General features: G+C 43.1%; 1 protein-coding gene across 1 annotated transcript; it reads left to right on the forward strand.

Annotated features, from left to right (window-relative positions):
• The first annotated feature begins 6,299 nt into the window (after positions 1 to 6,299).
• On the forward strand, positions 6,300 to 15,753 carry LOC109871831 (neuromedin-U receptor 1-like). The gene is made up of 3 exons (XM_020462846.2): positions 6,300 to 6,530; positions 12,892 to 13,789; positions 14,146 to 15,753. Exons 1-3 carry the CDS (start codon positions 6,453 to 6,455, stop codon positions 14,553 to 14,555), a joined length of 1,386 nt encoding a protein of 461 aa, XP_020318435.2. The 5' UTR covers positions 6,300 to 6,452; the 3' UTR covers positions 14,556 to 15,753.
• The last annotated feature ends 1,464 nt before the right edge of the window (positions 15,754 to 17,217 follow it).

Here is a 17,217-nt window from a genome sequence, read left to right on the forward strand (position 1 = left end):
CAGCTATATGCCATCCTATCTGGTTTGCGTTTAGTGGGACTATCATTTGTTTTTCAACAGGACAATGACCTATCACACCTCCAGTCTGTAAGGGCTATTTGGCCAAGAAGGAGAGTGATGGAGTGCTGCAAGAGATGACCTGGCCTCCACAATCACCCACCTCTACCCAACTGAGATGGTTTGGGATGAGTTGGACTGCAGAGTGAAGGAAAAGAAGCCAAGAAGTGCTCAGCATATGTGGGAACTCCTTCAAGACTGTTGGAAAAACATTCTGGGTTCTGCTGGTTGAGAGAATACCAAGAGTATGCAAAGCTGTCAAGGCAAATGGTAACTACTTAAAGAATATAAAATATATTTTGATTTGTTTAACACTTTTTTTGGTTACTACATGATTCCATATGTGTTATTTCATATTTGTGATGTCTTCACTATTATTCTACAATGTAGAAAATATATTTTTTTTTTTATGGAAAAACCCTTGAATAAGTAGGTGTCCAAACGTTTGACTAGTACTGTAGATTAAAAAAACTACCAGCCACTCAGATTTGTTATCCCCTTCCCCCCACACAAAACAGAAAGATGAGTCTGCTTTCTAATGTTTCTAAAACAGAAGTAATGTGGTATTATTGCTTCATTTTTCTGATCTTTTAATCATTGTATGTTCAATTAAATAATTTAGATACAATAGTAAAAACAGATTAACAGTTCTACAACTGAACATCAAGAATCAACAAAGTGCCTACCGTGCCATTTTTTTAAGGAGTACATGATGTGATCATAAGTAGAAATATAGAAGTACACTAATAAATCTAGGAGAACAATTCAAGTATTTGAGTATGTTAACTAAAAGTGAATGAATAACATTTTTCGTGGGTAATCCATGCTTACTCAAGCACTATCAGTAGGTGGGACAAAAATGTTCCGCTGCTGGCTGTTACCACGGTAACTTGGGCACTTGCTTGTCTGTGATGGACTGTGTTGCCATGTTTGAGATTTTCGGGCGAATTGGGCTACATTGAAAAGGATGTCACGGGTGAAAATGTATTGGTCACGGGTTGCGTTTTTTTGTGGTTATTTCTAAGTTGCACCGTGGCCGCTATGGCATTTCTCATAAAAGTATATATATTTGACTGTGACCTGCTGTCAGGCAGCTGTTGCTGAGTGAGTGATTGGTGGGGAGGGCCAGAGGGTTGTGTGTATGGGGGGTGATTCAGGCCATAATTTAGCCTAGTGAAGCTACTGATACCTCTCACCAAGTCAGCTAACGTCTTCCTAGCGCCATAAGATACCGCCATGAATTAACATGGACTGCCAATGGAGAAAAGTTTTTTAAGGCGTCAAACTGCCGAAGCTTTCGCGTCACGTTCATGTCACGTGACACATAGTGTTCACGTTGTGCAGCGTGGCACTGACATGTCACTGTCAGTTGTGTGTAAGTTTATTATGAAAGATCTCAGCATGAATGCCTTGAACGTCTACATGACATCTACATCGGCTTTCACTTTGTGTACAAGCGACATTTACGCGTCATGTGTAAGTGATGGTTTAGTTTATTCTTAAAGATCTGACCATGAACGCCTTGAAATCTACATGTTCATTATTTTGTAAAAAATATTTTCCAGAGTAATCGAATCAATTTCATTTCTCAATTTAGCTAAAACAGACATCACCTCAAAACAAAAATGATTAGGCTAGTTGATTTGCAGCCAGATACCATTACTGTGTAGATATACCTATTTCTCACATCAATACAGGCACAAGGGCTTCTTTGTTGGAGGTAGCCCTATTCAGAGATGAGGTAGCCTAGGTCTCTAGTGGCGCATTCAGAACAACTTGGAACTCTGCAATCTCTGACATCAGTGTATTTCAGACAACTGTGAACTCAGGGGAAAAATTCGCTTAGACTGGGATTACTTTTTTTGTAACAGTCATTCAACTCCGAATTCCAATTCAGAAACACCTTTCTCTGACTTTCTGACCTGAAAATCACTGATGTCGTGAAAAGACCTATACCCCCCCCCCCCCCTTGTGTCACTGGATTTAGATACATAAAAATGGTCTCCATGAGTTAATCTGACTAGGTAAAGGGCCTCATTGCCCAAATCAATATGACACATAGCCTGGCAGTTATACTAGACCGAACGCTACGTTCACCACTGGTCTGGTTTAACCAGGCTAAGTATGACGTATCACGACTAGAAATTCCATAAAACTTATGCAAGAACCCCCTATTAAGTCTAGAGCTTCTAAGACATTATCCAGGCTAGAGAAGTTGCAGCCAGGAAAAGGACACGCTCCTTACTGTGATTTCACTCTGCCCAGTAGGGCTATGAGTGCCTGCAAACACAAGTCTTGTTATCTCCACTCACCATCAGTTCTGTACATAGTTACGTGTATTCAATCACTAGGTCTTAATCCTGTGCTGCAGTCGAGTCAACATTTATTTATCCAGGCAAGTTAATTCACTTATATTTACAATGATGGCCTGGCCATTAAGTGGCTTCCGTCGGTACTTGAGGCAACAGGAAAACAGGAAGAGAGAAACATAGGATAATTTCTTAGAAGCTCTAGACTTAATAGGGGGTTCTTGCATAAGTTTTATGGAATTTCTAGTCGTGATACATTTATACAGTATAAATAATATGGGAATAGTCATATTTTTACATCCATTTTCATGTATGTGTGTCCCCTCCTGTACTCCCTGTTCACTCATGACTGCACAGCCAGGCACAACTCCAACACCATCATTAAGTTTGCTGATGACACAACCAACAGTGGTAGGCCTGATCACTGACAACGATGAGACAGTGTATAGGGAAGAGGTCAGAGACCTGACCGTGTGGTGCCAGGACAACAACCTCTCCCTCAACGTGATGAAGACAAAGGAGATAGTGCACTACAGGAAAAGGAGGACCAAGCACGCCCCCATTCTCATTGACGGGGATGTAATGGAGCAGGTTGAGAGCTTCATGTTCCTTGGTGTCCACATCACCAACAAACTAACATGGTCCAAGCACATCAAGACAGTCGTAAAGAGGGCATGACAAAACCTATTCCCCCTTAGGAGACTGAAAAGATTTGGCATGGGTCCTCAGATCCTCAAACGTTCTTACAGCTGCATCAGAGAGCATCCTGATGGGCTGCATCACTGCCTGGTATGGCAAATGCTCGGCCTCCGACCACAAGGTACTACAGAAGGTAATGCGTTTGGCCCAGTACATCACAGAAGCCAAGCTTCCTGCCATCCAGGACCTCAATACCAGGCGGTGTCAGAGGAAGGCCCTTAAAATGGTCAAAGACTCCAGCCACCCTAGTCATAGACTGTTCTCTCTGCTACCACACGGGAAAACGGTACCGGAGCGCCAAGTCTAGGTCCAAGAGGCTTCTAAACAGCTTCTACCGCCAAGCCATAAGACTTATGAACATCTTAATCAAATAGCTACCCAGACTATTTGCATTGCCCCTATTCAGCGCATGTGTCTAATAGAATTTGATTAGATTTGTTTTGAAGAATGGGAGAAACTCAACGTCTTTCAACAGAGTACTGATTAAAAGGTTTGAATACTTAAGCTCCAAGGGGCTTCTAAACAGCTTATACCCAAACCATTAGACTCCTGAAAAGCTAATCAAATAGCTACCCAGACTATTTACACCCCTCCGCTGCTGCTACTCTCTGTTATTATCTATGCATAGCCACTTTAATAACCTTACCTGCATGTACATAATTACCTCAATATTACCTTGACACCGGTGACCTCGCACATTGACACTTCGTCTCTGTACCGGTACCCCCTGTATAAAGCCCCGCTATTGTTATTTATTGCTGCTCCTTAATTATTTGTTTTTCTTATCTCTTACTTCTTTGGGGGGTATTTTCTTAAAACTGCATTGTTGGTTAGGGGCTTGTAAGTAAGGTAGTTCTAGACCTGTTGTATTCGGCGGATGTGACAAATAAATGTGTTATTTGATATGAAGGAAGTTAAGAGGTTGTTTTTTTAGAACCTAAGCTAACTAGCATTAGCGCAATGACTGGAAGTCTAGAGGAACAGCTCTAGCAATTGCGCTAATGCTAGTTAGCAACTTCCTTCAATCTGCATTCAAGTACATAAACATGGTATCCGAACTATCCCTTTAAATTTGAAATGTGACGGTTGGAATAAGACTACCATTATACATCAGATCCCATGCACTGAGGATGTGGTGAGAGAAATGTAATTTCTTGGACATGACATAGTTTGTGGGAGGCATTGTTATGAAATAAATAGGTGTCATTCAGTGTAGGGTAAACGCACGTAAATGCCTTTTGTGTGATCTCTTTCCCACCGATCGTGAAAAAATGAATTGAAAGTATAGGGGAGTGTTACTTTAAATTAAGCACCAAACCTTTTTTTTTACCACAACATCACTGGCGTCATTGTTATCCGGTGATCTAAGATGTCTCTCACAAACTATCTCAGTGGGTTCTTTTCAGGAAACCTTCAGTACCTGTCCTTCCTCGTTCACTCAAAAAAAAATCTTAACTTTTCTGCAGGATAATGCTGAAGGACACTGCAGCCTGCAGCCGAGAGAGTCCTGTCAGTCACACAATATAAGTAGGATACAGTGCCTTCAGAAAGTATTCACGCACCTTGACTTTATCGACATGTTGTTACTTTTTTATATTGAACCTTTATTTAACTAGGCAAGTCAGTTAAGAACAAATTCTTATTTACAACAACGGCCTACCGGGAACAGTAGGTTAGCTGCCTTGTTCAGGGGCAGAACGACAGATTTTTACCTTGTCAGCTGAGGGATTTGATCCAGCAACGTTTCAGTTACTGGCCCAATGCTCTAACCACTAGGCTACCTACCTCCCCTCCACTCTAACCACTAGGCTACCTACCTCCCCTCCACTCTAACCACTAGGCTACCTACCTCCCCTCCACTCTAACCACTAGGCTACCTACCTCCCCTCCACTCTAACCACTAGGCCTCCTACCTCCCCTCCACTCTAACCACTAGGCCACCTACCTCCCCTCCACTCTAACCACTAGGCCTCCTACCTCCCCTCCACTCTAACCACTAGGCTACCTGCCTCCCCTCCACTCTAACCACTAGGCTACCTGGCTCCCCTCCACTCTAACCACTAGGCTACCTGCCTCCCGTCCACTCTAACCACTAGGCTACCTGCCTCCCCTCCACTCTAACCACTAGGCCTCCTACCTCCCCTCCACTCTAACCACTAGGCTACCTACCTCCCCTCCACTCTAACCACTAGGCCTCCTACCTCCCCTCCACTCTAACCACTAGGCCTCCTACCTCCCCTCCACTCTAACCACTAGGCCTCCTACCTCCCCTCCACTCTAACCACTAGGCTACCTGCCTCCCCTCCACTCTAACCACTAGGCTACCTACCTCCCCTCCACTCTAACCACTAGGCCACCTACCTCCCCTCCACTCTAACCACTAGGCTACCTACCTCCCCTCCACTCTAACCACTAGGCCACCTACCTCCCCTCCACTCTAACCGCTAGGCTGCCTACCTCCCCTCCACTCTAACCACTAGGCCTCCTACCTCCCCTCCACTCTAACCACTAGGCTACCTACCTCCCCTCCACTCTAACCACTAGGCCACCTACCTCCCCTCCACTCTAACCGCTAGGCTACCTACCTCCCCTCCACTCTAACCACTAGGCCTCCTACCTCCCCTCCACTCTAACCGCTAGCCTCCTACCTCCCCTCCACTCGGAACATTGGGCTTGCAGTACAGAGACAACTTTTTTCTAAGCATTTTCACGATTGATGTTTTACAGTTCACGTCTTCTTCTCGTTTATTTATTTGGCTGTTGTTGTATAGAAGCGGTCATTGGGTGAGTATTTAGTCGGAACATCAGCTTTCACCCTGGACAACGTGTTGAAGAGGTAAAATAATAGAGGCCATCTTGTCAAGGTAAACTCTATTTTTGTGTGTGACATCACTGCCCTTTTTACTGGGGCCGGGCTCTGTGTGTGTGTGTGTGTGTGTGTGTGTGTGTGTGTGTGGTGTGGGGTAATAAAAGTTGAACCTTTTTTAAATTGGTTGCCACTGTGAACAAAAGATCAATCAAACATCACTACATCAGATGTCAATTGACACAGTCAGTGGTTCACTGCAGGTCAAGGACTCAATCTTACAAGGTGTGTGGTGCAGTTAGGAGATGTACATAGGGGATGTGACCAGAGGGAGGAGGAGGACAGAGAGCTGAGCATCATTTACTCTCCCAGAGAAAAATAGAGAGAGAGAGAGAGAGAGATTTTATTTTTGGTGCTATGCTCTCCAATTCACGAAGACAGAGGAGAGAGCAGCGCTCTTTGTCTCTTCACTCCGTCAGTTCAGGAGGTTTTAACATGGGGAACCTAACTGGTAAAGTATAGGAGGACGTCATCGTTGAAAAGTTGAAATCCAAGCAGTGGAGGACAAATGACGAACATCAATGTGCCCTTTTTCCCCTCTCCTTTACATACATCCGTGTCTGAAGAGAAATAAGAAGAGGACATTTAAAAAGGACAAGGTAAGTTTTCCATCTTTCCATCCATGGCACATGACTATGGAAGAACATTTCTGCAATGACTACCATTAATGCTTATTATAAACAAATGCCCATAAAATAGGTGCATTAGTGTCCATTAGTGTTTCTTGTTAGACAAAGACAAGAAACAGGCCCACTGTACTTTCCCAAATTATACAAATATATACAGCTATGGGTTCAACACTGTTTATAGTACCTATATCGCTAAAAGAATGTCAAAATGACCAGTATACTTTATACATTTATACAGTATAAATAATATGGGAATAGTCATATTTCTACATCCATTTTCATGTATGTATTTTAATACCTCTCATAGCTAATTATCTTGAACTTGATATGAATTTGGATGGGAGAGAGCAGTAGGTTGTTGTTTTGAATTAATTATGACTTCGTCCAGGCTGTGTTTATGCAGTTGGATCCGTGGCTGGTTTGGAGCCAAATATTTTTAACTGAATTGCTACTATTGTTATGATTATTATAGTTTACATTGGTTATTTGGAGTGACAAAATCCATTTGGATCTTTTAGCTTTGTTTAGAAAAATGTGTAATGATGATTTATGACAGGTTGGTCACAGATACCTTAAAAAATAAGTATGGGCTTCGCATAGAGTTGATCAGGCTGTTGATTGTGGCCTGTGGAATGTTGTCCCACTCCTCTTCAATAGCTGTATGATGTTGCTGGATATTGGCGGGTACTGGAACACGCTGTCCTACACGTTGATACAGAGCATCCTAAACATGCTCAATGGGTGACATGTCTGGTGAGTATGCAGGCCATGGAAGAACTGGGATATTTTCAACTTCCAGGAATTGTGTACAGATCCTTGCGACATGGGGCTGTGCATTATCATGCTGAAACATGAGGTGATGGTGGCGGATGAAAGGCACGACAATGGGCCTCAGGATCTAGTCACAGTATCTCTGTGCATTCAAATTGCCATTGATAAAGTGTAATTGTGTTCATTGTCGTTAGCTTATGCCTGCCCATATCATAACTCCACCTCCATCATGGGGCACTCTGTTCACAACATTGACATCAGCAAACACGACGCCATTACATGTGGTCTGCGGTTGTGAGGCCGTTTGGACGTACCAAACTCTCTAAAATGGAGGCGGCTTATGGTTGAGAAATTAACATTACATTCTCTGGCAACAGCACTGGTGGACATTCCTGCAGTCAGTATGCCAATTGCACGCTCCCTCAAAACTTGAGACACCTGTGGCATTGTGTTGTGTAACAAATCTACACATTTTAGAATGGGCTTTTGTTGTCCCCAGCACAAGGTTCTCCTGTGTAATGATCATGCTGATTAATCAGCTTCTTGATAAGCCACACTTGTCAGGGGATGGATTATCTTGGCAAAGGAGAAATGCTCACTACTAACAGGCATGTAAACAAATTTGTACACCACATTTGAGAGTAATAATGTATGAACCAATGCTGGAGTAGAGAAGCAGGCACGGAGTCCACATTTAAATAAAGAACAGATACAGAACAAGACTGGAACAGCGTCAGCACACAGGTAACACAACGACATACAACAATTAATCATGAAGCGGGGAACAGAGCTTGGGGACAGACAGGGGGGAGAACAAGAATTTGATAACCTGCAAAATCGGCAGTGTTTCCTACTTACAAAGCATGTAAAGGTCTGTAATTTTTATCATAGGTACACTTCAACTGTGATTGAGTGTGTGGACAGGTGTCTTTTATACAGGTAACGAGTTCAAACAGGTGCAGTTAATACAGGTAATGAGTGGAGAACAGGAGGGCTTCTTAAAGAAAAACTAACAGGTCTCTGAGAGCCGGAATTCTTACTGGTTGGTAGGTGATCAAATACTTATGTCATGTAATAAAATGCAAATTAATTACTTAAAAATCATACAATGTGATTTTCTGGATTTTTGTTTTAGATTCCGTCTCTCACGTCTCTGTACCTATGATAAAAATCACAGACTTACATGCTTTGTAAGTACGAAAACCTGCAAAATTGGCAGTGTTACAAATACTTGTTCTCCCCACTGTATATAGGAGAGGTAATGACACAGGTGATTGAGTCCAGGTGAGTCCAATAATTGCTGATACGCGTGACGGGGGAAGGCAGGTTTGCGTAATGATGATGGCAGGAGAGCGTAATGCTGGGGAGCCTGGCACCTTCGAGCGTCAGGGAGGGGGAGAGGGAGCAGTTGTGACAGTATCCCACCCTCTAGGGGCACCACCTGGCGTCCCACCTGGGCAAGCCTGATGGGCCAGGCAAAGGCCTGGACAAGCTGGTTGGGGCGTAAAAGCCAGACAAACCAGCTGAGGCATGGGAGCCTGACGACCCGGTTGAGGCATGACAGCCTGATGATCCCGCTGGAACATGGGAGCCTGTCGACCCGGTTAAGGCATGACAGCTTGATGATCCCGCTGGAACATGGGAGCCTGATGAGCCGGCTAACGTGTAGACGCCTGGCGAGCCGGCTGAGGCGTAAAACCCTGGTGATCCGGCTGAGGCCTTACGTGGGATGGGTGCCTGCAGAGCCAACCGGGACAAGAAACCCCCGAGACAGCTAGGACGTGGAAGCCAGACGAGCTTAAGCACCCCCGGTTACATCGGCGGCGCCCCCCCAGACCCGATGTCACCACCAACCGGAAAGCCAGCACTCCCCGATGCTTCATTTGATGGCTTACGGATTCTGTAAGAACCGATGCTGTAGTAGAGGAGCTGGTACGGGGAGTCAACATTTAAATAAGGAACAGACATTGAACCAGACAGGAACAGCGTTAGCACATGGGTAACACAACGACATGCTACAATTAATCCTGAAGCGGGGAACAGAGCTTGGGAACAGACATATATAGGGGAGGTAATGACACAGGTGATTGAGTCAAGGTGAGTCCAATAATTGCTGATGCGCGTGATGGGGGAAGGCAGGTGTGCGTAATGATGGTGGCAGGAGAGCGTAATGCTGGGGAGCCTGGCGCTTTCGAGCGCCAGGGAGGGGGAGCGGGAGCAGGTGTACCAAATAAGCCTTTTGTGCATATGGAACATTTTTGGGCTCTTTTATTTCAGCACATGAAACATGGCAACAACCCTTTACATGTTGCATTTATATTTTTGTTCAGTCTGGTGAACCAAGTGCATGTGATGATTAACCTTGTCTGGGACATTGGCTTTAGCACAGAAGGCTAACACTGCCAGGAGAACCAGGTCACGCCACCAATATAACCGAGGTCTCCTGTGAGCCAACACAAGTTCTCATGCAAGAATTAACCATCATGCGAGCTTGGTTCCTGTGTTACATTTTGCAATGTGTGTTAGCAAAGTTATATTAGATAGACAAGATGTATTCACTCCTTCATGAAAGGTTATATCTTCCTGCTACAGACCAGAAAATCTGTAATCAATCAATCTCACCTGGAAGAGGAAAATACAACACTAGCGCCATTTTGGTATATTCATTCAGTATGAAATGTAGCATAACTCATAAAAAAAAAACATTTTAATGGGAAAGCAAATAAACAATTATTTTTCTTTTATGTCAGTAAAAAAGTATCATTTTTTTGCTCCATCCAGTACATCGGTTGGTGCATGAAAGGTTTTCTAAATGGATGAGGGCATAGCAAGGCATCACATTACAGAAGAGGTATGCAATCACAAGTTAATGGCTCCTCCAAAATGTATCTACTGTGCCACTTGATTCAATCAAACCGTGTTCTGTTGTTCATGAAAAAAAATTGTAACATGAATTTGTAAAACCCCTGAGGGTAAATTTGTAAAACCCCTGATGGTAACACGTTTGTAATCTTCGGATATTAAATCAGTTTCAACCTGTATTATGGGCAACAATGAAATATGGAGAAATTATAAAAAAATAAAAGAAATCGGTAACACTTTATTTGAAGCTTATCTACGTATCTGTAGTTACACTACAGCTCAAAAGTTTGGGGTCATTTAGAAATGTCCTTGTTTTTTAAAGAAAAGCACATTTTTCGTCCATTAAAATAATAATAAAATTGATCAGAAATACGGTGTAGACATTGTTAATGTTGTACATGACTACAAAATTATTTATTATGGAATATCTACATAGGCGTACAGAGGCCCATTATCAGCAACCAGCCCTTGTGTTCCAATGGCACGTTGTGTTAGCTAATCCAAGTTTATCCAAGTCATTCTGTGAAATGAAGGCATTTCCATAAGAGAAATTGCCAAGAAACTGAAGATCTCATACAACGCTGTGTAGTACTCCCTTCACAGAACAACGCAACCTGGCCCTAACCAGAATCAAAAGAGGAGTGGAAGGCCCTGGTGCACAACTGAGCAAGAGGACAAGTACATTGGTGTCCAGTTTGAGAAACAGATGCCTCACAAGTCCTCAACTGGCAGCTTCATTAAATAGTACCCACAAAACACCAGTCTCAACGTCAACAGTGAAGGGTCGACTCCGGGATGCTGGCCTTCTAGGCAGAATTGCAAAGAAAAAGCCATATCTCAAACTACCCAATAAAAAGAAAAGATTAAGATGGGCAAAAGAACACAAACACTGGCAGAGGAAGGTTGGAAAAAAGTGTTATGGACAGACAAATCTAAGTTTGAGGTGTTCGGATCACAAAGAAGAACATTCGTGAGATGTAGAAAAAATGAAAAGATGCTGGAGGAGTGCTTGACGCCATCTGTCAAGCATGGTGGAGGCAATGTGATGCTTGAGGGTGCTTTGGTGGTGGTAAAGTGGGGGATTTGTACAGGGTAAAAGGGATCTTGAAAAAGGAAGGGTATAACTCTGTGGACAGCGCTTAATTGGAGCCAATTTCCTCCTACAACAGGACAATAACTCAAGGCACAGCTCCAAACTATGCAAGAACTATTTAGGGAAGAAGCAGTCAGCTGGTATTCTGTCTATAATGGAGTGGCCAGCACAGTCACTGGATCTCAACCCTATTGAGCTGTTGTGGGAGCAGCTTGACCGTATGGTACGTAAAAGTGCCCATCAAGCCAATCAAACTTGTGGGAGAGGCTTCAGGAAGCACGGGGTGGAATCTCTTCAGATTACCCCAGAAAACGACAACTAGAATGCCAGAGGTCTGCAGGGCTGTAATGGCTGCAAATGGAGGATTCTTTGATGAAAGCAAAGTTTGAAGGACTTTTTTATTTCAATTTAAAAAAATGTTTTATAACCTTGTCAACGTCTTGACAATATTTCCTCTTCATTTTGCAACTCATTTCATGTATGTTTTCATGGAAAACAAGGATGTTTGTAAGTGACCCCAAACTTTTGAACGGCAGTGTAAATTCGAGACACTCCACTTAGTAAGACATGTCAAGTTTCATATGGTATGTATTAATTTGTGGATGTCCATCACACATTTTGTATAATATGTTCCGAACTACAATTCCAATTATATTTTTTTCGAATTGCAATTCGTACAATATCTTACGAATTTTCAAATGTTACGAGTTCCAATTTGTTGTGGCTAACGTTAGCTAGGTGACTAGGTCGCTAAAGCCAACGTTAGCTAGGTGGCTAACGTTAGCTAGGCTAGGGGTTAAGGTTAGGAGTTAGGTTAAAGGGTTAGGGCTAGCTTACATGCTAAGTAGTTGCAAAGTAGCTAAAAAGTAGTAAGTAGTTGAAAAGTTGCTAATTAGCTAAAATTATGAGATTTGAACATGCAACCTTAGCGTTACACGCCCACCCATCCCGACCAACCAACATCCTTTCATTTTGGCCTTAACTAACCTTCAGTCTTATATAACCATACCAAACCTAACATTTCAAACTAATTTGAATGTCCCAGGTTTACATTTACTATGTTTCGTCCAGTTTTTGAGACCAGGCTGCGTCATAACACCTCATAACCATGTCATAACAGCTGTCATAGCCTGTCGTACATAACATTGTAACACTGTTTTCACACAGACGTTTTGTTGAATAAAATGTACATGTTAATGTTGTGCCATACAGTATATTGTGATATTTTATAACCTGGTTATGACACCTACATAAGTGTCAAAACCCACAAAAACCTACCACACAAGGAAAACCATTCAATTACACCAAACTTGTAGTAGGCTTTGTTAGATAACATTTCCTGGAATTAGCATTGTAATTGCAAGCACATTGATATTAGACATACAGTACCTACACCAATGCTCATTTGCTGATGACTGGGATGAATTCAGAAGCGAGACAAGACACCCTCATTGTGACATATGACTGACATATGAGCATGCACGTAATAGGTCACGTCATAATCACCAACTGCCAAATGTTGTTTGTTCAGACTGCAGCTAAACTGTCACCTACACTGAACCAAGCAAAACATTCCATTCCTATTATTTCCATTCTCCCCCTCAGGTGTTGTGTCCCCATAAACCAATGGCTCAGTATAACTGTTCCTCTCTGGGTCTGCCTGCCACCACTCCTGACCAGCTTGGTTGGAATGTGTCCTGGGCCCTGGGCAACGTCAGTGCTGATGACATGGAGAACATGTGCCTGAATCGGAGTCAGTACCTGGAGAAGTTTCGAGGCTTACAGCGGTCGCCTGTTTTCCTGCCGGTTTGCATTACCTTCCTCATCATCTTCGCTGTGGGAGTGTTAGGTAACGTGCTCACCTGCGCCGTCATCGTGCGCTACAAGGTGATGCGGACGCCAACTAATTACTACCTGTTCAGTCTGGCCGTGTCCGACTTATTGGTCCTAGTCCTGGGTATGCCGTTGGAACTCTACGAGATGTGGAGCAACTACCCGTTCCTGTTCGGCGCTGGTGGCTGTTACTTCAAGACCTTCCTGTTTGAGACGGTCTGCTTTGCATCCATTCTCAATGTAACGGCACTGAGCGTGGAGCGCTACATCGCCGTGTTACACCCGCTGAAAGTCAAGCACGTGGCCACGCACGCCCATGCCAAGCGTGTCATCCTGATGCTGTGGGTCATGTCCATGGTGTGCGCCATGCCAAACACCAGCCTCCACGGTTTGGCCGTGTTGAGGCCTCGATTTGGCCTCCAATTCCCAGAGTCGGCCGTCTGCATGATAGTCAAGCCCATGTGGATGTACAACCTGATTATTCAAGTGACCACGCTGGTCTTCTTCCTGATACCTATGCTCACCATCACTGTGCTGTACCTGCGCATCGGCCTGCAGCTCAGGATGGAGAGGGGCATGCAGGGGTTCGGGATCGGGCAAGGTTTTGGTCCTGATCGCCACTGCAGGCACCAGCAGAGGGTGCGCCACAGACAAGTCACCAAGATGCTTTGTGAGTTCCACATCCACTTTCTCTATAGTGCCTGAAGGGTAGAGAGGAGATGTCCAGGAAATGACAGATTACAGACCGATCTCTCTATTGAATAGGGATTTAGAATTATTTGCTGAAGTACAACCGTTCCTAAACATGTCTGTTGTTACTTAACCATTGCTCTTGCTCTCAGAAGATAAGATGTTCTGGAAATTGACAAATTATATTTGGTTATTCATTTTGAATTGGGACTTAAAATGTGCTAAAGTACAAACCAAAAGATTAGTGTCTAAACATGTTCATTGTCACTTAAACATTGCTCTTGCTCTCAAAAAATCTGCAGATGTCTTGTCTTGTCTGTCCAACTGTCTACGCAGGCGTACTGGTGATAATTTTTGGCATCTGCTGGGCTCCCTTCCACATTGACCGTCTCATGTGGAGCTTCATAAACTCCTGGACTGGCCACCACCACCTGGTCTTCGAGTACGTCCACGTCGTCTCCGGGGTCTTCTTCTACCTCAGCTCGGCGGTCAACCCCATCCTCTACAACCTCATGTCCACCCGCTTCCGGGAGATGTTCCAGCAGATCACGTGTCGCTCCGGCCTCTGTGGCGGCGACGTGCGCATGCTGAACGCCCGTAGCACCCAAATGACCCTACGTAGTATCGTCTATGAGAAGCCACAACATAATGGGACCCCAGAGAGAATCACCCCAGACAGAGAGGAGCAGAATGTGTACGTAAACCCCCACGGCCAGCATGTATATGACAATACAAGCCCTGATTAGATAGAGGGTGATGGGGTGGGGGAACCAAAACAATGTACAAACATGAACTAAGATTGGGTACCAAAATGAGAAAATGTATATCTGATTGAACATGTACAACGAGAGTTTGGATGGAAAGCAACAGAGTGAAGTTTTGCCCTAGACTTTGGATTTAAAGTGGAATTCTCACTGGGCGATACCAAAATTAACCAGGATGAGGTACCAAAATGTAATTATTAAATCGATCACTGATTGAATGTGTAGCAGGTAGGTATTTATTGGGATGACTCATGTACTGAAGGCAGCTTTGAGTAGACACTAGTTGGCACAGCCACAAAGTCATAAAATCAGATTTTAAACCTAACCCTAACCACCCTGCTAACCGTATGCCTAACCCTAACATATAGCCAATTTTGACTTTGCAGCCGGCCCATCTAGTGGAAATCGCTTAGCTCTGCCTCCAGAACACGACATCTCAATAAACATCAACCAGCGACTGTGTACAGCCAGAGTGGATAGAGAGAAAGTAATAAAGTTTAGTCCTTCGACTTTGAATTTATAATGGTTTTCCCACACACATACAATTAGTTATATGTGGGATATTCAAATGTTTATTCTGTGCAGATGAACGTGTTCTTCAACCGGAAATTAATATTCAGATTGAACACATTATTTATATAAGCGTATTTTGAAAAAGAAACAATACCCAGCTTTGTAAAATATCTTATTAATATAATACTGATCTTATTCTGTTCATATGTTTCAGGAGACACGATTAAATTGTAACCGTCTTCTTCCATGCGTTATTGTACTCGGTACACTATCAAAATCCCACTCACTATGAATGTATATCACAGGCAATATTGAAAGTATATGAGAGATAGAAATGTCATGACACAAGAATTGGAAAATGTGATGTACGTATGACATCCTTAAAGAAATGTAAATGGGGCAGGATTTCCATCAGCAGTAAGTAAATACGTAAACTACAGCTAAACAAATGCTGTGTGCCTTTTTAGTAATACTCCACAATGCACAGCTTCAAGTGCTTTCTGAAAACTGACATTGTTTTATTCCTGTGTAAACTGATTTCAAAATTAATATTTTAGAAGGTTTCTGCATCACGTACATTTCCATTGCTAAACAGAAGTTAAATCATACAGTATTAAGTCATTACTTGCTCCCATAACGTCTCAATAGACCATTCAAAAACACTTATGAAAATATATACAGTGCCTTGCGAAAGTATTCGGCCCCCTTGAACTTTGCGACCTTTTGCCACATTTCAGGCTTCAAACATAAAGATATACAACTGTATTTTTTTGTGAAGAATCAACAAGTGGGACACAATCATGAAGTGGAACGACATTTATTGGATATTTCAAACTTTTTTAACAAATCAAAAACTGAAAAATTGGGCGTGCAAAATTATTCAGCCCCTTTACTTTCAGTGCAGCAAACTCTCTCCAGAAGTTCAGTGAGAATCTCTGAATGATCCAATGTTGACCTAAATGACTAATGATGATAAATACAATCCACCTGTGTGTAATCAAGTCTCCGTATAAATGCACCTGCACTGTGATAGTCTCAGAGGTCTGTTAAAAGAGAGCATCATGAAGAACAAGGAACACACCAGGCAGGTCCGAGATACTGTTGTGAAGAAGATTAAAGCCGGATTTGGATACAAAAAGATTTCCCAAGCTTTAAACATCCCAAGGAGCACTGTGCAAGCGATAATATTGAAATTGAAGGAGTATCAGACCACTGCAAATCTACCAAGACCTGGCCGTCCCTCTAAACTTTCAGCTCATACAAGGAGAAGACTGATCAGAGATGCAGCCAAGAGGCCCATGATCACTCTGGATGAACTGCAGAGATCTACAGCTGAGGTGGGAGACTCTGTCCATAGGACAACAATCAGTCGTATATTGCACAAATCTGGCCTTTATGGAAGAGTGGCAAGAAGAAAGCCATTTCTTAAAGATATCCATAAAAAGTGTCGTTTAAAGTTTGCCACAAGCCACCTGGGAGACACACCAAACATGTGGAAGAAGGTGCTCTGGTCAGATGAAACCAAAATGGAACTTTTCGGCAACAATACAAAAAGTTATGTTTGGCGTAAAAGCAACACAGCACATCACCCTGAACACACCATCCCCACTGTCAAACATGGTGGTGGCAGCATCATGGTTTGGGCCTGCTTTTCTTCAGCAGGGACAGGGGAGATGGTTAAAATTGATGGGAAGATGGATGGAGCCAAATACAGGACCATTCTGGAAGAAAACCTGATGGAGTCTGCAAAAGACCTGAGACTGGGACGGAGATTTGTCTTCCAACAAGACAATGATCCAAAACATAAAGCAAAATCTACAATGGAATGGTTCAAAAATAAACATATCCAGGTGTTAGAATGGCCAAGTCAAAGTCCAGACCTGAATCCAATCGAGAATCTGTGGAAAGAACTGAAAACAGCTGTTCACAAATGCTCTCCATCCAACCTCACTGAGCTCGAGCTGTTTTGCAAGGAGGAATGGGAAAAAATGTCAGTCTCTCGATGTGCAAAACTGATAGAGACATACCCCAAGCGACTTACAGCTGTAATCGCAGCAAAAGGTGGCGCTACAAAGTATTAATTTAAGGGGGCTGAATAATTTTGCACGCCCAATTTTTCAGTTTTTTATTT

This window comes from Oncorhynchus kisutch, linkage group LG27 (genome assembly GCF_002021735.2).
Source record: "Oncorhynchus kisutch isolate 150728-3 linkage group LG27, Okis_V2, whole genome shotgun sequence".
Classification (NCBI taxonomy): domain Eukaryota; kingdom Metazoa; phylum Chordata; class Actinopteri; order Salmoniformes; family Salmonidae; genus Oncorhynchus; species Oncorhynchus kisutch.